This window comes from Mobula birostris, chromosome 19 (assembly GCF_030028105.1).
Source record: "Mobula birostris isolate sMobBir1 chromosome 19, sMobBir1.hap1, whole genome shotgun sequence".
In the NCBI taxonomy this organism is placed as follows: Eukaryota; Metazoa; Chordata; class Chondrichthyes; order Myliobatiformes; family Myliobatidae; genus Mobula; species Mobula birostris.
In genome coordinates, this window is record NC_092388.1 from 8,515,049 (window position 1) to 8,536,590 (window position 21,542).

General features: G+C 42.1%; 1 protein-coding gene across 7 annotated transcripts in view; it reads left to right on the forward strand.

Annotated features, from left to right (window-relative positions):
* Nucleotides 1-21,542, forward strand: part of LOC140212421 (RNA-binding motif, single-stranded-interacting protein 3) — a 1,294,896-nt gene that overhangs the window by 1,238,571 nt on the left and 34,783 nt on the right. For all 7 annotated transcript variants that reach the window (XM_072283183.1, XM_072283184.1, XM_072283188.1 and 4 more), the window contains one exon: nucleotides 18,327-18,437. In XM_072283183.1, coding sequence (XP_072139284.1) covers nucleotides 18,327-18,437 — 111 coding nt within the window. The remainder of the gene's footprint in view (nucleotides 1-18,326; nucleotides 18,438-21,542) is intronic.

Genomic DNA, 21,542 nt, shown 5'->3' on the forward strand with positions numbered 1-21,542 from the left:
CACCTTCATCTCACAATTAATATTTTAATGCAAAATAGACATGGCATCTTCCTGGCTCAGATGAGAGTGTGTTATATAATGAACCACAGCCTCTGTATAATAGTTATATAAAGGGATCCCAGTTGTTAACATGGATGTTTTAGATCAAAGGTTCTTTATACTATGGCCCATCTAGTCTAATACTATGCCCTATTCCCAACAAACTGCACCTGGACGATAGCCTCCATACCCCACCCATCCATGTACCTGTCTAAACCTCTCTTAAATATTATAATTGAACCCTCTTCTACCACCTCCGATGCAACTTATTCCACACTTGCACCACCCTTTGAATGAAGGAGTTCCCCCTTCTGTTCCTACTAAACATTTCACCTTTCACCCTTAACCTATGACCTCTAGTTCTAGTCTTACCCAACCACAGTGGGAAAAGCCGGCATACATTTACCCTATCTAACAGTTAGGTTAACAGGCTACTGGAACTAGCTCCTTAGCAATGGGAAAACAATCAAAGGGGAGTTACAATCACTCTGAGCACCGGTGCCCCACAAGGCTGTGTACTCAGCCCCCTGCTGTACTCACTGTACACCCATGATTGTGTAGCCAAGTTTCCATTGAACTCAATATATAAGTTTGCTGATGATTCAGGATGCTGTATCTCAGGTAATGATGAGTTTGAGTGCAGAGAGGAAATTAAGAACCTGGCGGCATGGTGCAAAGACAATAACCTATCCCTCAATGTCAGCAAGACAAAGGAATTGGTTGTTGACTTCAGAAGGAGTAGCGGACCGCACGACCCCATTTACATCGATGGTGCACAAGTGGAACAGGTCAAAAGCTTTTAAGTTCCTCGGGGTCAGTATCACAAATGACCTGACTTGGTCAACCAAGCAGAGTCCACTGCCAAGAAGGCCCACCAGCACCTTTACTTCCTGAGAAAATTAAGGAAATTTGGCCTGTCCCCTAAAACCCTCACTAATTTTTATAGGTGCACCGTAGAAAGCATTCTTTTAGGGTGCATCACAACCTGGTATGGAAGTTGTCCTGTCCAAGACCAGAAGAAGCTGCAGAAGATCGTGAACACGGCGCAGCACATCACACAAACCAATCTCCCATCCTTGGACTCACTTTACACCGCATGCTGTCGGAGCAGTGCTGCCAGGATAATCAAGGACATGACCCACCCAGCCAACACACTTTTCGTCCCTCTTCCCTCCGGGAGAAGGCTCAGGAGCTTGTGGACTCATACGGCCAGATGTGGGAACAGCTTCTTTCCAACTGTGATAAGACTGCTGAACGGATCCTGACCCGGATCTGGGCCGTGCCCTCCAAATATCCGGACCTGCATCTCAGTTTTTTTGCACTACTTTACTTTCCCTTCTCTATTTTCTATCTATAACTTATAATTTAAATTTTTAATATTTACTATCGATTTGTACTCCAGGGAGCACGAAGAGCAGAATCAAATATCGCTGTGATGATTGTACGCTCTAGTATCAATTGTTTGGCGACAATAAAGTATAAAGTATGCAGAGGTACAGGTAAACAGAGGAATTGACAGAATTGCTTTGTTGTTAACTGTCTTGGACCCGACAGGACAAATTGCCACCGTCTGTGTTGGTATAAGATTAAACTGACAATTTTTTACTTCTTAAAAATTTTTTTATTGAGATACGGCGTGGAATAGGCCCTCGCAGGCCTTCGAGTCAAGGGGCTCAGCAAACCCCAAATTAACCCTAGCCTAATCATGGGACAATTTGCAATGCACAATTAATCGGCAAACCCGTACACCTCTGGAATGTGGGTCGAAACTGGAGCACCAGTGGAAATCCACGTGATCACAGGGAGAACATACTGACAGCAGTAGGAATTGAAACCAGGCCACTGGGGCTGTACATGCTTTGATAATAAATGAAGCTTTGGACCTTTGAACAGCACTGCTGTCACAAGAAAAAACATCAGGACATATGTGAGTGATGATAAACCTGATTCTGATACGGGTCTCTATTGTGGACTGAGAGTGGGAAGGGGGCAGGGAGAGGGGAATCATGGTTGTGAAAAGAGGAAGGGAGAAGGGAGGGAGTGGGAAGCACCAGAGAGACATTTTGTAATGATCAATAAGCCAATCATTTAGAATGAGGTGACCTTGCCTGGTATCTCAGAGCCGTGTGTGTCTGCACCCACTGCACCCACTCCACCCTTTGGCCCAAGCTGGCAGTCCTTCTCTAATACCTGTCCCATATCCCTCCCGTGGCACTCCACCCTCACCATTCCCAACACTTTGCTGTGACCAGATTTACAAATGCACTCTCTCCACGTAGACAAATACATGAAATTTGTTGTTTTGCGGTAGCAATACATTGCAATACATAATGATGAACTATAACTTGCAATAAGAAATATAAATAAAATTAAGTCAGTCGTGCAAACTGAGCAAAATCGAAAAAAATATATAGTAAGGTAGCGTTCATAGGTTCATTGTCCTTTCAGAGATCTAGAAACATAGAAACCCTACAGCATAATTATATCACGGAATTGACTGGTCACCGAATTATAGGAAAGATGTCACTAAGATTGAGAGAGTACAGAGGAAACTTACTAAAAAGTTGCCTGGGTTTCATCTCCTAAGTTACAGAGAAAGGTTGAACAAGTTAGGTCTTTATTCTTTGGAGCGTAGAAGGTTGAGGGGGGACTTAATAGAGGTACTTAAAATTATGAGGGGGATTGATAGAGTTGACGTGGATAGGCTTTTTCCATTGAGAATGGGGGAGATTCAAACAAGAGGAAATGAGTTGAGAGTTAAAGGGCAAAAGTTTAGGGGTAACATGAGGGGGAACTTCTTTACTCAGAGAGTGGTAGCTGTGTGGAACGAGCTTCTAGCAGAAGTGGTTGAGGCAGGTTCGATGTTGTCATTTAAAGTTAAATTGGATAGATACATGAACAGAAAAGGAATGGAGGGTTATCCGAGATGGCCTGTTTCTGTGCTGTAATTGTTATATGGTTATATATAATACAGGCCCTTCGGCCCAGAATGCTGTGCTGATCGTGTACTTACTTTAGAAATTACCTAGGGTTACCCATAACCCTCTATTTTTCTAAGCTCCATGTACCTGTCCAGGAGTCTCTTAAAAGACCCTATCGTATCTGCCTCCACCACCGTCGCCGGCAGCCCATTCCACACACTCACCACTCTCTGCGTAAAAAAACTTACCCCTGACATCTCCTGTGTACCTACGTCCAAGCACCTTACAACTGTGCCCTCTCGTATTAGCCATTTCAGCCCTGGGAAAAAGCCTCTGACTATCCACATGATCAATGCCTCTCATTATCTTATACACCTCTATCAGGTCACCTCTCATCTTCTATCTTTCCAAGGAGAAAAGGCCAAGTTCACTCAACCTATTCTCATAGGGCATGCTCTCCAATCCAGGCAACATCGTTATAAATCTCCTCTGCACACTTTCTATAGTTTCCACATCCTTCCTGTAATGAGGTGACCAGAACTGAGCACAGTACTCCAAGTGGGGTCTGACCAGGGTCCTATATAGCTGTAACATTACCACTCGGCTCTTGAACTCAATCCAACAGTTGATGAAGGCCAATGTACCATATGCTTTCTTAACCACACAGTCAACCAGCAGTGTTTGTATGAGTGTTGAATATGTCAATATGGCATCAGAAAGTTTCTCATTGGCACGTACGGATCATGGTGCAACTTTGTGCCACGTAATGATCCACTGCCATTCTGGAATTATTGACACGATCAACACAGCATGTTGCAAAGCTTTTAGGAGAGCCAGGAGAGTGTGGCTGCCAGCTGCTGAGAGGTTGATAAAATTCTATTTATTGGTATCATAAACTGTATCAACCCCAGTCTGAAGAATTGCAGCTACTTCATTAATGTAAATGAATCTCTGTCGAGGAATTGTGATTGATTTGAGACACAACAAATCACATTATACTGAATGTGTCTATTATTTTAGTGCAAATGTTAGTCCTTTATTCTATGTAAGCCATAAAACATAGAAGCAGAATTAGGCATTCAGTCTTCTCCACCAGTCAATCATGGCTGATATAATATCCCTCTCAACCCCATTCTCTTGCCTTCTACCCATAACCTTTGATGCCCTTACAATCAAGAACCTATCAACTTAAGCCTTATACCCAATGACTTGACCTCCACAGCTATCTGTTGCAATGAACTCCACAGATTCAGTACCTTCTAGCTGAAGAAGTTCCTCTTCATCTCTATTCCAAAGGGATGTCCTTCTAATCTGAGTCTATGCCCTCTGGTCCTCAGAAAACATCCCTACCCACTCTGTCTAAGCCTTTCAATATTTGATAAGTTTCAATGAGATTCCCCCCCTCCATTCTAAACTCCAGTGAGTACAGCCCAGAGCCATCAAACTCTCCTCATACATTAACCCTTTCATTCCTGGGTCATTCTTGTGAACCTCCTCTGGACCCTCTGGAGTATTCAGATACTTTTGTTAAAAGCATCTCTAGTTTCCACTGAATCAAGAATCAACTTTATTTGCTAAGTACATTTACCAGTTTACCAAGTATTAGGAATTCGTGTGTTGGCACAACTTGCAACAAAAAACAACATTCAACAATATAAGGAATTGGGGTTCAACTCCCGACGCTGTCTGTAAGGAGTTGCTACGTTCTTCTCGTGACTGTGTGGTTTCCTCCAGTTGCTCCAGTTCCAAAGATGCATGGTTCAGATTAGTAAGTTGTGGGCATGCTGTGTTGGCGCCATAAGCTTAGTGACCCTTGCGGGCTGCCCCAGCACAATCCTCGTTAAATTGATGTAAACGACGCCTTTCACGGTGTGTTTCGATGTACATGTGTCAAATATGACTAATCTTTCTATCTTCTTTCTCTGGGTATTGGGGCAATAAATATTTCCTTAAATAAAAGGCAGTTTGATATTGTTCTCAATAGTATCAAACTGTCAACTCAGTTGTTGAATCTGTAGGTGTTAAATCACAGAAAGAAAATGCAAGAACAATTCCTTTTCTGCATTTCTTAGTTTAATAATGTACAGCTGAATACATTTTTACCCTGTGCAACAATCCCACAGTCTGTACTACAAGACCTCTTTCTGCAATTCATGTTTAGGGAGATGTATATTTGCCTTCCTTCATTACTGGAAAATATAACAAGGATTCAGCTTTGTGTTTCTTATTATTGATTACAGTCAAACAATCTATATTTATTTCTAGATCTATATTTAATTACAATCCTGTAATGTTGGAAGACTGGATCGTCGATTTCTGTTATTTTTGGTTGGTAGGGGAAGGTCCCATCACTACGCTGGATAATTGAGATTCAGACAAAATAGTTACTCTGGGTAGCCTCCAACTTGACAGCAAGAACATCAATTTCTTTAATTACCTGTAATTTCTCCCCCCTTCCCATTCCCTCTTTTTTCATTTCATATTCCGACTCCCCTCTCATCTCCTCACCTGCCCATTACCTCCCTCTGTTGCCCCTCCTCCTCCCCTTTCCCCGATGGTACTCTCTCCTCTCTTATCAGATTCCTTCTTCCTTTACCTTACCAAGCTATCACCTCCCAACTTCTCACTTAATCCTCACAATATCCTGGCGGGAAGGTTTAATAGAGCTGTTAGGGAGGGTTTAAATTAATTTGGCAGGGGGATGGGAACCGGAATGATAGAGCAGAGGAAGGGGAAAACAGAAATAAATCTAAGATAGCAGTAAAGATGTCAGGAAAGACAGGCAGGTGATGGGGCAAATTTGTAGCCATTGGGATGAGTTGCAGTGAAATCAAAGCAAAAAGTACCAAATACTGGTCTTAAGCTGTTATACTTAAATGCACGCAGCATAAGGAATAAGGTGGATGATCTTGTCGTACAGCTACAGATTGGCAGGTATGATATTGTGGCCATCACTGAGACGTGGCTAAAGGATGCATGTCTCTGGGAGCTGAATGTCCAAGGGTACACGGTGTATCGGAAGGATAGGAAGGTAGGCAGAGGGGGAGGTGTGGCTTTATTGGTAAGAAATGCTATCAAATCATTAGAAAGAGGTGACATAGGATCGGTGTGAGCACGTGGCCAAGTGGTTAAGGCATTGGACGAGCTACCTGAAGGTCGTGAGTTCGAGCCCCAGCCGAGGGAACGTGTTGTGTCCTTGAGCAAGGCACTTAATCACACATTGCTCTGCGACGACACTGGTGCCAAGCTGTATGGGTCCTAATGCCCTTCCCTTGGACAACATTGGTGTCGTAGAGAGGGGAGACTTGCAGCATGGGCAACTGCTGGTCTTCCATACAACCTTGCCCAGGCCTGCGCCCTGGAGAGTAAAGACTTTCCAGGCGCAGATCCATGGTCTCGCAAGACTAACAGATGCCTTATAGGATCGGAAGGTGCCGAATCTTTATGGGTTGAGCTAAGAAATCGCAGGGGTAAAAGGACCCTGATGGCAGTTATATACAGGCCTCAGTGATGTGGACTACAAATTACAACAGGAAATAGAAAAGGCTTGTCAGAAGGGCAGTGTTAAGATAATTGTGGGGGATTTTAACATGCGAGTGGATTGGGAAAATCAGGTCGGCACTGGATCTCAAGAGAGAGAATTTGTAGAATGTCTGCAAGATGGCTTTTTAGAACAGCTTGTTGTTGAACCCACTAGGGGATTGGCTGTACTGGATTGGGTATTGTGTAATGAACCGGAGGTGATTAGAGAGATTGAGGTGAAGGAACCCTTAGGAGGCAGTGATCATAACATGATTGAGTTCACTGTGAAATTTGAAAAAGAGAAGCCGAAATCTGATGTGTCGGTATTTCAGTGCAGTAAAGGAAATTATAGTGGCATGAGAGAGGAACTGGCCAAAGTTGACTAGAAAGGGACTGGCGGGAAGGACGGCAGAGCAGCAGTGGCTGAAGTTTACGCGAGGAGTGAGGAAGGTGCAAGACAGGTATATTCCAGAAAAGAAAAAAATTTCGAATGGAAAAAGGATGCAACCGTGGCTGACAAGAGAGGTCAAAGTCAAAGATAAAGCAAAGAAGGGGGCATACAAGGAAGCAAAAATTAGTGGGCAGACAGAGGATTGGGAAGTTTGTAAAAGCATACAAAAGGAAACTAAGAAGGTCATTAAGAGGGAAAAGATTAACTATGAAAGGAAGCTAGCAAATAATATCAAAGAGGATACTAAAAGCTTTTTCAAGTATATAAAGAGTAAAAGACAGGTGAGAGTAGACATAGGACCAATAGTAAATGATGCTGGAGAAATTGTAATGGGAGATAAGGAGATGGTGGAGGAACTGAACGAGTATTTTGCATCAGTCTTCACTGAGGAAGACATCAGCAGTATACCAGACACTCAAGGGTGGCAGGGAAGAGAAGTGTGCGCAGTCACAATTACGACAGAGAAAGTACTCAGGAAGCTGAATAGTCTAAAGGTAGATAAATCTCCTGGACCAGATGGAATGCACCCTCGGGTTCTGAAGGACGTAGCTATGGAGATTGCGGAGGCATTAGCGATGATCTTTCAAAAGTCAATAGATTCTGGCATGGTTCCAGAGGACTGGAAGATTGTAAATGTCACTCCACTATTTAAGAAGGGGGCAAGGAAGCAAAAAGGAAATTATAGACCTGTTAGCTTGATATCGGTGGTTGGGAAGTTGTTAGAGTCGATTGTCAAGGATGAGGTTACAGAGTACCTGGAGGCATATGACAAGATAGGCAGAACTCAGCATGGATTCCTTAAAGGAAAATCCTGCCTGATAAACCTATTACAATTTTTTGAGGAAATTACAAGTAGGCTAGACAAGGGAGATGCAGTGGGTTTTGTGTATTTGGATTTTCAGAAGGCCTTTGACAAGGTGCCATACATGAGGCTACTTAACAAGATAAGAGCCCATGGAATTACGGGAAAGTTACATACGTGGATGGAGCGTTGGCTGATTGGCAGGAAACAGAGAGTGGGAATAAAGGGATCCTATTCTGGTTGGCTGCCGGTTACCAGTGGTGTTCCACAGGGGTCCGTGTTGGGGCCACTTCTTTTTACGTTGTACATCAACGATTTGGATTATGAAATATATGGCTTTGAGGCTAAGTTTGCTGATGATACGAAGCTAGGTGGAGGGGCCGGTAGTGCTGAGGAAACAGAGTCTACAGAGAGACTTGGATAGATTGGAAGAATGGGCAAAGAAGTGGCAAATGAAATACAAAGTTGGAAAGTGTATGGTTATGCACTTTGGCAGAAGAAATAAACGGGCAGACTATTATTTAAATGGGGAGAGAATTCAAAGTTCTGAAATACAACGGGACTTGGGAGTCCTCGTACAGGATACCCTTAAGGTTAACCTCCAGGTTGAGTCAGTGGTGAAGAAGGTGAATGCAATGTTGGCATTCATTTCTAGAGGAATACAGTATAGGAGCAGGGATGTGATGTTGAGGCTCTATAAGGCACTGGTGAGACCTTACTTGGAGTACTGTGGGCAGTTTTGGCCTCCTTATTTAAGAAAGGATGTGCTGACGTTGGAGAGGGTATAGAGAAGATTCACTAGAATGATTCCGGGAATGAGAGGGTTAACATATGAGGAATGTTTGTCCGCTCTTGGACTGTATTCCTTGGAGTTTAGAAGAATGTGAGGAGACCTCATAGAAACAGTTCAAATGTTGAAAGGCATGGACAGAGTGGATGTGGCAAAGTTGTTTCCCATGATGGGGGAGTCTAGTATGAGAGGGCATGACTTAAGGGTTGAAGGGCGCCCATTCAGAACAGAGATGTGAAGAAATTTTTTTAGCCAGAGGGTGGTGAATCTATGGAATTTGTTGCCACAGGCGGCAGTGGAGCCAAGTTATTGGGTGTATTTAAGGCAGAGATTGATAGGTATCTGAATGGCCAGGGCACCAAAGGTTATGGTGAGAAGGCGGGGGAGTGGGACTAAATGGGAGAATGGATCAGCTCATAATAAAATGGCGGAGCAGACTCGATGGGCCGAATGGCCAACTTCTGCTCCTTTGTCTTATGGTCTTAATTTCCCCCTCCCCCACCCACCCATAATACACAGCAGCAAAATTAGGCTATATGGCCCATCGAGTCTGCGTCGTCATTTCATCATGGCTGATCCATTTCCCTCTCAGCCCCAATCTTCTGTCTTCTCCCAATATCCCTTCATGTTCTGACTAATCAGGAATCTATCAACCTCTGCCTTAAGTATATTGAATGACTGGCCTCCACAGCCGCCTGTGGCAAGAATTCCACCAACCCTACCCCCCTCACCTGGTTTTCCCCCTTCCTTTCCAGTCCTGATCATCGGTCTTGATGATTTGGCCTGAAATATTGACTGTTTATTGCCCTCCATAGATGCTGCCTGACCTGCTGAGTTCCTCCAGCATTGTGTACATGTGTTGCTCTGGATTACCAGCATCTACAGAAGCTCTTGTGTTTATAGTTACTACGATTGGGTTGTATTGGTAATTAAGTCAATGAGAAAAATACTAAAAAGACAGATCGATAAGAATACTTCAAAAACATAGATATATTCATCCCTCGGGCACAGCTACTTAAGTATACAAAACCTCCCATGTAAGCTGTGAGCAGTTTTGGCTCCTCTTCCAGGAAAAGATGTGTTGGCATTTGAGGAGAGATTATTGACATCTAAGAAATGCCTAGATAGAATGAATGTGGAAAAGATGTTTCTAAAGTGAGGGAGTCCAGGACTTGAGGGCATAGCCTCAGAATAGAAGGACATCCCTCTAGAACAGAGATGAGGAGGTATTCCTTTACCCAGAGTGTGGTGAATCTGTGAAATTCACTGCCACAGGTGCTCCAGAGGCCAAGTCACTGGGTATACTTAAAGTAGAGTTAGATAAGTTCTTTATTAGTCAGGGAGAAGGTAGGAGAATTGAGCTTAGAGGGGTACCAAAGGGGCTAATTTCACTTGCCCCATCACTGAACTGTTCCCACAACCTATGGGCTCACTTTCAAGGACTCTTCATCTCATATTCTCAGTATTTTTGTTTATTTATTTATTATTATTACTTTCTTTTTGTACTTGCACAGTTTTTTGTCTTTTACACAACGGTTGAATGCCCAATTTGGTGTAGTCTTTTGTTGATTCTATTATGGATTTATTGCACATGCCCACAAGAAAATGACTCTTAGGGTTATTTAGAAGTTCCCCAACAACATCGCAGCCACCACCCTGCGACCAGACATTGTCCTAGTGTCTGAGTCTACTAGGCAAGTGGTGCTGCTGGAGCTGACAGTCCCATGGGAAGATAGCTTGGAAGAGGCCTTTGAAAGGAAGCTCTCCAAGTACGCAGGACTGGTCAGCAACTGTCAGCAGGCTGGATGGAGAGCGAGGTGTCTCCCAGTGGAGGTTGGCCGTAGGGGATTCACAGCCTGTTCCTTAGTTAGAGCCTTCAGCATTTTGGGCATCGAGGGAGAGAGGAAGAGGAGAGCCATCCGCAGTACCACCGATGCGGCAGAGAGGGCCTCAAGATGGCTGTGGCTCAAAAGAGGGGAGCCATGGAGTCATAAGTAGCTAGCCATCTGGACACAAGCTGGGGTCTGATCAGCCCCGGCTGGGTCATCTGGAGGAGGTTGTATGATGTTGAAAGACCCGAAACACCCGATGATTCCAGGAACATCACTGAAGATGTGTCCAGAAGCATCAGTAGATGTATGTACACAACAGATGGTACCTTGAACTGAAATCAGTTCAGGTGGACCGAAGGGTGTTGGGCTCCCTTGTTCCCATCCATAGATTTATTTATTTATTTCGAGGTACAGCGTGGAACAGGTCCCTCTTGCCCAATGAGCCACAGCACCCAGCAACCCTCGCCCAATCACAGGACAATTCATTATAATGACCAGTTAACCTACTGATCTGTACACCTTTGAAATGTGGGAGGGAACCAGAGCACTCAGAGGATGTACAAACTCCTTAGGGACAGCGTTGGAATTGATCTCTGATGCCCCAAGCTGTAATAGCATCACACTAACCATTATGCTACCTAATAACTAAAAAGTCGATGAATCTTGTGATACTGCTGGCAAGACATTCCAGTTCTTATGGGGCTAGTCTACAGTCACTTCAACTCTGCTACTGATGCCTGTATAAACACTGTAATGAACCAGAAAGTACCAACAGCCTAATAGAATTTTATTTTAACGGAATTATGTTAATACTCTTCTAGTATTTTAGGTTAACATAAAGCATGAAAATTAGTACCATCTATGGCTATCTTAGTCAGCTATAAGATTGGGGTTTGATTCCCATCATTGTCTGTAAGGAGTTTATACGTTCTCCCTGTGATCACCCGGATTTCGTCCATGTGCTCCAGTTTCCTCCCACATTCCACAGATATACTAGTCATTGTTAGTAAATGCAGGCATGCTATGTAGCTGCTGGAAGCATAGTGACATTTGCAGATTCCCCCAACACATCCTTGACACAAGCAATGCATTTCAATGTTTCGATGTACTTGTGACAAGTAAAGCAAGTCTTTAATTTTTATTGTTGTTCATTATCAAACATGTTGCTCAAACGTGTCATGTCAAAAGGGAATAGGTGTAGATTGGAATATATACTGGCGATATATGGTGACGTTTTGTGGGCAGCTCACAAAACTGTTAGATATCATTCTGAACTGCAATGGATTGAAGGGCCATTTTAGATTAAGGTCAGAGCTGAGATGATGATTGTTAATAAAAAGCAGTGGTAATTGTGAAAAAAGTAAATTACAGCTGACTGTCAGAACACCCAGGAGAGTTGCCAATTTAGAAAAATGCGGTTGATAACTGTGGGTGAATCAGTACTAGCACACTCCGAATAAGCTGCAACCAAGTCTGTTTCCCATAAAAGATAATTGAAATAAGGTTGTGTTTGGAAGTAAACAGCATTCATTATAATGACTCAGACAGAAAGTACAGACAGTTTGTACAACTGTGCTCATCCCATTACCAACAAGAAATTTTATGTCATTGTAAATCATCAGAAGATAACACAGTTCACCCTTGATGTGGTGAGCAGTCCAAAATTAATTGATGCCCACCAGTAATTAGCCTCACTCAGTAATCCACCAAGAACTATAACTGATAAACCACACTTACAGTGTACCAGTCACTGTATTGTGACAAGGATCAAAGTCCAGATGGAAGAAGTTAGCATAATGATTTACAGCACCAACAATCCAAGTTCAATTCCTGTAAGGAGTTTGTACATATTTCTAGTGACCGGTGACCGCGTGAATGTCCCCTGGGTGCTTCAGTTTCCTCTCACATACAGAACAATGCAACAAACTTAGGCACCCTAGGTTTTTTTTATATGGTTTCAGATGGTATGGCCTCCACAGAGCCCTGATCTCAACATCATCAAAGCTGTCTGCGATTACCCGGAGAGACAAAAGTAAGCGAGACAGCCAAAGTCAGCAGAAGAACTAGCAAGTTCTCCAAGATACATGGAACAACCCACCAATCAATTTTCTTATAAAACTGCAAGAGAATTGGTGCAGTTTTAAAAGCAAAGGATGGTCACATCAAACATTGATTTGATTTAGTTTTTTTTCTGTTTACTATTACTTAAAGTAATTTTTTGATATTTAGAATCTTTTCATTTCATTATTTTTGAAAACATCTTTGTGTTACAGAATTTTTTTTACATATGCCGAAGACGTTTGTACTTTCCAAAGATGTACAGTTAGTAAGTTTCAGCATGATATTTTCACGCCAGAATCATAGCCATATCTGCAGATTGTCCTTGGCACATCCATGGTCTGTTTAGTTGTTGACACACGACACATTTTATTGTAAATTTTGATGGAACTGTGACGAACCTTTATCTTTCAATCATCTTGCCGATCATCACTAGACATCTCCTCCTCCACTCCTAGTTTAGCACCTTTGAAGGGACCCTTCCATACAAATCTATTTTCTCAAATTTTTCCATGTACCAATGGCAGATGGAATTGGAATTGGTTGATGGTTGTCACATGTACTAATGTACACTGAAAAGTTTGTCTTGCATACTGTTTATACAGATCAAACCATTACACAGTGCATTAAGTTAAAACAAGGAAAACAATAACAGAATGCAGAATACAGTGTAACAGCAACAGAAAATGTACAGTGCAGGCAAACAATAAGGAGCAATATCATAAAAGGTAGATTGTGAGGTCAGGAGTCCAATTTATCATACTAGACAACCATTAAACATCTCACAACAGCAGGGTAGAATCATGCCTAAGCCTGGTGGAGTAAGCTTTCAGGCTTTTGCATCTTCTACCTCACTATTCCTCTTTAGCACTATTTATTTATTATTATAGCATTGTGTGGGCACGTGGCCAAGTGGTTAAGGCATTGGACTAGTGACCTGAAGGTCGTGGGTTCGAGCCCCAGCCGAGGGAACGTGTTGTGTCCTTGAGCAAGGCATTGAATCACACATTGCTCTGCGACGACACTGGTGCCAAGCTGTGTGGGTCCTAATGCCCTTCCCTTGGACAACATCAGTGTCGTGGAGAGGGGAGACTTGCAGCACAGGCAACCACTGGTCTTCCATACAACCTTGCCCAGGCCTGTGCCCTGGAGAGTGAAGACTTTCCAGGCGCAGATCCATGGTCTTGCAAGACTAACGGATGCCTAAAAAAAAATAGCATAATCATTCGATCATTTTGTCCCTTGTTGTATGACGTGGATGACAATGGTCTTTTCATGACCATGACTGTTCTCGGCAAATTTTTCTACTTAAATAGTTTGCCATTGCCTTCTTCTGGGCAGTGTCTTTACAAGACAAGTGACCCCAGCCATTATCAATATTCTTCAGAGATTGTCTGGTGGTCAGTGGTCACATAACCAGGACGTGATATGCACCGGCTGCTCGTAAGATCATCCACCACCTGCTCCCATGGCTTCACATGACCTTGATCGGGGGGGGCAAGGGGGGGGGGTGCTAAGCAGATGCTACACCTTGCTCAAGGGTGCCCTGCGGGCTAGTGGAGGGAAGGAGCGCCTTACACCTCCTTTGGTAGAGACGTATCTCCACCCCATCACCAAATTGTAATTTACAGTAACTCTTTATGTCTTGCATAGTACAGCTACCACAAAACAACAAATTTCAGGAGCAATGTCTGTGATAATAAACCTGATTCTGATCTTCTGCCTGATGGGAGAGGGGAGAAGACAGACCATGCTTACAGGCTTTTGTATCACCTGCCTTTTTTACCTTGTCCCTTCCCATCATATAAAGACCGTCATTTCCGGTGAATCAGTGATCATTTAGGTCATCTTCCTTTCAAAACCGTTAATGTTGTGAAAACAATTCAGAAATATAAGTGAAGTAATTTCTAAAACACTACCTGTCCAAGCACAGATTTCTGGATTTACAATACAAATACAGTGTGACACAGCAGCCAAGAGACTATTACTGGCTCACAGCTATTCTGATTTACACCATTGCTAACTAGACCCTCTTAAGAGATAGATACTAAAATGCCTGCTTATCCTGGTATCTTCATGAATAACTTAATGTTTAAGGAAATCTTGCTATAATAACAAGCTTTTATAGTACTGTACTTGCTGTTCCCCAGCTCTCCTGGACAAGCTACAGAAATAACAATGTAATTTGAAGTATCTCAGAAAATTGGGGCACCATGGAAGCGTAACGGTTTGTGTGATGCTATTACAGTTCGGGGTGTCTGACTTCCAAATTAATTTGCAGCATCCTCTGTAAGGGGGTTTATAAGTCTTCACCGTGGAATGTGTGGATTTCCTCCAGGTGCTCTGGTTTCCTCCTACAGTCCAAAGACATATCTATTAGTAGATAATTGATCATTGTAAATGGTCTCGTAACTAGGCTAGGGTTAAATCTGGAGTTGCTGGTGGCGCAGCTTGAAGGACCGGAAAGGCTTGTTCCAGATTTTATCTCTAAATATATAAAATTAAAAATTCCTGAATACAATTAATAGTTCTGATCCACTTGCTTCTGGGTTTCACTTATAGTACATTTGAGATCAAGTGACTCTTGTGTTATTAGCTCTCAGTCGAGAGTATTAACTGAGCTCAATGTTGCTTTGGAAAGGATTCACATGTACTTGACATGGAGAATTTCTACTTGATCTCTGGAAAATAGTAATGAATTAAAACACTTTAAATCATAGTTTTGTAAATCAGAAGGCAAAATTAATCTTATCTGAATGGTTTAATGGATGTCAATTGAGCTATGATGTGCAAACATCAGAATTATTGTTTGAAAACCATGAGCAATTACTTTTCAATTTCAAAAAGGTTGTATTCATAATAATAAAAATATGTACAAAAAGGAACAATGTAACTTTAAATTCCATAATGGCAATTATATTCAAATGTGATAACTATATTTTTAGAAACCAATAGCACCATAACAACTTATGTGGCCTTCTGGGATGATACACCCTTTCATGTCTGATGGTCTTTCCCACCCATTTCAGCCACTCCATGTGGGGTAACAGAAGGAACCCAGACCAGGGGTTCCCACTCTGGGATCTATTGACCCTTTGTTTAACGGTATTGGTCCATGGCTTAAGAAAGGTTGGGAACTCCTGGCCCAGAATGTGGTCCTTCCCAAATGGGACTTTGCATAGGCTGCACAAAGCCTTAGTACAAACTCCTGCAATCCAGAATGTGCATGCTTTTATCTTTTGTCTCTGCCTGTCTTTTTAGTGCATAGCTGAAAAGTTAAATTTGTCTGGCCACACACAGCAGTTGGGCTTTTTGGTGAAGGTTTCTACCGGCTGTTTTAATGAGGCGAATATCATCAGTTGGATAAATGCAAATATCCAATCGGTGGCTGCACCAAGACTGGCTTTGTTAAAACATCGTTTTACACCCTGCCTCACCAATGATATGACTGGTATGAAATAGTTATATTTACACAAATGAAACAGACGAAACTCGGTTTGGTAAGTTTTGTTACCTAATTACAAAGTTAATCAGTCCTTTAACAAGTTGATAATAAGACCATAAGACATGAGAGCAGAATTAGGCCATTTGGCCCATCGAGTCTGCTCTGCCATTTCATCCTGGCTGATCCATTTTCCCTCAACCCCGATCTCCTGCTTCTCCCTGTATCCCTTCATGCCTTGACTAATCATGAATCTATCAACCTCTGCCTTAAATATTTCAGAAAATAGTAAATTCAATACTTAATATTTCAGTACATTAAACCTTACTGTCACTACAATTAATCAAAAATATGCATTCTCATAACACTGGGTATTCAATATTGTACAAAATTTTCAAAAAAATTACATTTTTATTTATATTTATATTTTTTCTAGATTATGAAGACACGTAGTCCCCTTTTATTGCCATTTAGTAATGCATGCATTAAGAAATGATACATTATTTCCTCCGGTGTGATATCACAAAACACAGGACAAACCAATACTGAAAAAACTGACAAAACCACATAATTATACATATAGTTACAAACAGTGTAACAATACCATAACTTGATGAAGAAGTCTGTGAGCACAGTAAAGTTCAAAGTTTCTCAGATGTCCCACATCTCATGCAGATGGGAGAAGGAAGAAAAAATTTCTCCCTGCCATGCCGACCACAATCCGACTGAGTCATCCGAAAACTTCGAGCTCTGATCAGCTTTCCGACACCGAGTACTGAGCGGCATCTCTGCCGAACGATTCGACCTCCTTCTCGGTCGCCAAAAGCAAGCAAGGTCGGGGATTTTGAGGCCTACCCTCCGAAAGATTCCCGACCACACAGTGACGACAGCAGTGGATGGGCATTTCAGAAATTTCTCCAGATGTTCTTCTGTGCTATCACGTCCATTCTCCATCAAATCAGAATTTTTATTTTCATTTTTTTCCTTAATCCAGTTTTCTTTTCTCTCTCAATTTTCTCTTTGTGCCTGGTTTGACAGTGACTTCACCCATTCAGGCTAACACTTTTTTCCAAGTCCTGGTACTGTGTCAATTTAAAGTCTACAGTCTGATTGGTTAACATACGTAGAATATGGAACACTACACCACAGTACAGGCCCTTCAGAACATGATGTTGTGCTAACTTTTTAACCTACTCCAAGATCAATCTAACCCTTTCCTTCTACATAACCCTCAATTTTTCTACCATCCATGTACCTACCTAAGAATCTTTTCAATGTCCCTAAAGCAAAAGTGATATGGTTTCTCTGTTCAGTCTGGCTCCCCTCACTGTGAGATTATTAACTTGGGCTTTTAGTAACTTGCTAAAAACCAAAAGTCCACTATTTAAAGGTTCATCACACTGCTCACAGAAACCACTAGGTGCCCTGCTACATCTAACTCAGATTTATTAATGCTCTAAAGACAGGCGTGGCGAACCTTTTAGCGAGCGTGTTCTCAAATAAGCGATAATCTGCTAAAAAAAAATTCTCCTGCGTCATGGTAATTTTAAGCAGAGATTATCATTGATTAATGAATTAGTAATAATAATTATGGACCTTTAAGGAAAAAGGATGAGTCCTGTTGCTTATTTACATATATTCATTGTTTTACTGTTAATGAAAATACAATAGAGACAGTACATTTTGTATTGGTTTCCTCCTACATTCTAATTACATTTGGTTACGTTTAGTGAGTTGTATGCATGCTCTGCTGCGGCCAAAGGCATGGTGACACCTGTAGTCTGGCCCCAGCACAACCACTGCTGGTTTAGTTTGACACCAATGACATATTTCACTCCTTGTTTCAATGTACATGTGACAAACAAAACGAATCTCCCGTTTCAATATCAATTTTTTTTAAATCTGTCTAACAATACACACGTAAGTATAAATCCAAATCTGTATTTTTATTGGTAGGTGAAGCTATTTTTGTTTTGGGTCATCAGTTTTCAGCCGAAAGATGCTTCTGATTTGGATGTTAATTATCCCTTTACAAGCTCGTGAACACGAGAATTGGAGATTATACGTACAGGCGTCATCATAGATTTATTTATTATTATTTATTTAGAAATAGGGCGTAGACAGGCCCTTTGGGCCAACAAGCTGCATTGCCCAACAACCCACCTACTTAACACTAGCCTAATCACAGGACAATTTACACTGACCAAGTAACCTACTCACCAGTACACCTTTGGAATGTGGGAGGAAACCAGAGTCACATGTGGAGAATGTACAAACTCCTCGTGACAATGCCAGAACTGAACTCCGCACTTTGACACCCTGAGCTGTAATAGTGTCGTGCTAACCGTTACACTGTCATGCATTTTGCTTCACAGAAATGATAGTATTTATAAGTGTCAAATTGATTTTATAAAGAGTATTCTGCCTTGACGCAAAATGTTTCACACGGAATTGCTGAATTTCTTTCAGGGTGCTGTGATAACGCCCACAATGGACCACACCATGTCCATGCAGCCAGCCAGTATGATGGGACCCTTGACCCAGCAGATGAATCACCTGTCACTGGGCACAGCAGGAACAGTGAGTCATAGAGATATCAAACAAATTCAAACTGAAACATTTCATCTCTTCCATAACATGTCAGCAATGTCTTAATTTATCAGAAACCGTACCAAAACTTTACAGGGAGAGTCATGAACTATACCTTGCTCTGGGTATTAATGGTTAAAACTCAGGTTTATCAAAAGGCCAAGAGACTCTCTGTTATGTCTATTTCAATATTTCGCACTGTGATATATGACTGCGGACCAAGCTAAGAGCAACACACACAAAATGACGGAGGAACTTGGCGGGTCAGGCAACATCGATGGAAATGAATAACCAGTCGATGTTTTGGGCTGAGATCCTTCATCCAAGTCCCGAAGAGGTGTCTCAGCCTGCATCTCAACTGTTTATTCATTTCCATAGACGCTGCCTGACCTGCTGAGCTCCTCCGGCATTTTGTGTGTGTTCCTCTGAATTTCCAGCATCTGCAAAAATTATTGTGTTTAGGACCAATTTAAGATCCATCTTAAGGTAACTTGAATTAAAAATTACACTTTAATAGAGTAAGATGTTCTATGGTGCTTCATGGTCACACTGGGACCAATTATCAAAAGAATAGTCAAAGATACAGATTTAAAGAGTTTACTGATAACAATAAGGGTATACTCAAAAAGGAATGTTACATTTTTGATTAATTTTATGTTGAGTGAGATTGCTGGTGTGGACAGCTTTTATAGCCCATGAGAAGATGATGATGAGCCCCCTTCCTGAAGTATTTGAGTCTTCTGTTGAATATCCTGAGATCTAACAATGAAGAAGTATTTCTAATATAACCCTAAAACAGAATGTGGTGTGCTTTGTAGGCGAACTTGCACATGGTGATGTTCTTGCGTATTTGTGTGCCTCATTCTTCCAAATAGCAGATGTCTGGGACTTGCGAGCTGCTGCAGTGTGTGGCTGACAGTTATAGTGCACAGTCATGGAATGGACAGCCAATTACGTGAGCTGCTTTGTCCTGAACGGTGTGAATCTCCTTGACTGCTGGAGCCACACTGCTTCAGGCAGTATTTGTTCTATCTGATGTTCCCTGCAGAGTACTGACTTGTCAGCTAGGAAGGAACAGCAGGTCATAATCAGGATGTTTCCATGAATTTGTCTAACCTGACATAGGGAGACCTCAGAGACTTCACAGTCGATGTTGTAGAAAATCAGGTCTTCTCATTTCTGTTTACCATCAAATTCCTATTAGATTCCTTGTTCAACCCTTTCCCCTTTCTGCATCACCTCCCAGCTTCTCTCACTTCATTCCCCCTCCTCCACCTACCTTCCTCCCTCACCTGCCAGCTGGTAGTCCTTCCCCTCCTCTCCACCTTTTTTATTCTGGCTTCTTCCTCCTTCCTTTCCAGTCTTGAAGAATGGTCTTGATGTGAAACTACAACTGTTTATTCCTTTCCATACATGCTGCCTAACCTGCTGAGTTCCTCCAGATTTTTGTTTTTTGTTACACTGTTTACCAGTCGGCTGCATCAAAAAATTTTCTAGCTGTGGAGTAGGGCACATCTGGAAGAGTCATGGAGAAGCCTCAGATTTTTGCCATCTTAATGATGACTCCTATGATCCCAACCAGCTGCCAAATGATTGTAAGAAGCCCTTTCTGAGGTTCACTGGTGTGTGCGCCATGGTACTGCAGTGGTTAGCATGGTGCTATTGTAACACTGGAGTTCAGAGTTCAATTCCCGCTGCTGCCCGCAAGGAGTTTGTACTTTCTCCCCATGACTACGTGGGTTTCCTCCCACAGTCCAAAGATGTACTGGTTAGTGGGTTAATTGGTCATTGTAAATTTTCCTATAATTAGGCTACTGCTATATAGGTGTATTACTGTGCAGTGTGGCACGAGGGTCAGAAGGGTCTGTTCCACGCTGTACCTCTAAATAAATAATAGATAGATAAATCAATCAACCTTTTCCATCTACAATGGTTCACCAAGAGTAACACCCAGCTTTTTATTTTTTTAACATTATTGTGTTGATTTTTTTCAACGTAACTATGTGGCTTGCCAAACCTTTTCAAAGAATAGTTAAGCATTAACCATAATGCAGTTGGGCAGAAGTTAATATTAACCAGATCAGGTAAGGAAAGCAGACCTGGATTGGGAATGTCTCTGTGTGACTGCTCAGCATTCTGAAGGGGGAAGGTGAATAATTGGCCTGAGGTTATTGTCTACATGGATACACATTGCATCAGTAGAAAAATGCTGGAGGAACTCAGCAGCTCAGGCAGCAGCTATAGAAGGAATTTCAACAGTTTTGGCTGAGACCCTTCATCAGGACAATGCACTTTTAATGGTAGAAAAAGAATTGAGATCCTGTGAAGTTCAAAAGGGAAGTTGTGCAAAGGGTTTAAAAAAGCAGGGTCTCGAGGATAGTAACCCTCTGTAACTCCCAATGCCACCTTCTAGTGAGGGCAGGTATAGAAAAAAGACAGATGAATGTATCATTGAAGAGTTGGTGCAATGGGCAAGGATTCAGATTTTTGGTGCTTCAGCATCTCTTGTGGGGCAAAGGTGACCCATACAGGAGGGATGGGTTGTAGTTGAATTGGAGCAGGACCAAGATCCTGGGGGGCAGGTTTGCTTGTGCTACTAGGGAGGGTTAATAACTAGACTGGCATAGGCTTGGAATCCAAAGCACTAGTGAGACAGATGAGAGACTGACATTGATGTAGAAGTCAACGACACTAAGTTCAGTGAACAACATAGACAAGGGCCTGATGCAGAGCAAGAAAAGGCTAATGCACTTATTTCAATACATGACACCTGACAGATAAGGTGGATAAACCCAGGATGTGGAATGGAGATATTGTAGACATTAGGCAAACATGGTTAAGAGAGGAATAGCACTGGCAGATAACTTTTCCAGAGTACGGGGGGCTATAGGCGGAATAGAGATAAAGGAAATAGGGGATGAGAAGTTGCATTTATGAATAAGGAGAACATTACATGAGTAGTCCAAGATAAAATTACTGAAAATAAACACAAGAAATTCAGCAGATGCTGGAAATCCAGAGTAACATACACACAAATACTTCAGAAACTCAGCAGGTCAGGCAGCATCTATGGAGGGGAATAAGCAGTCAATGTTT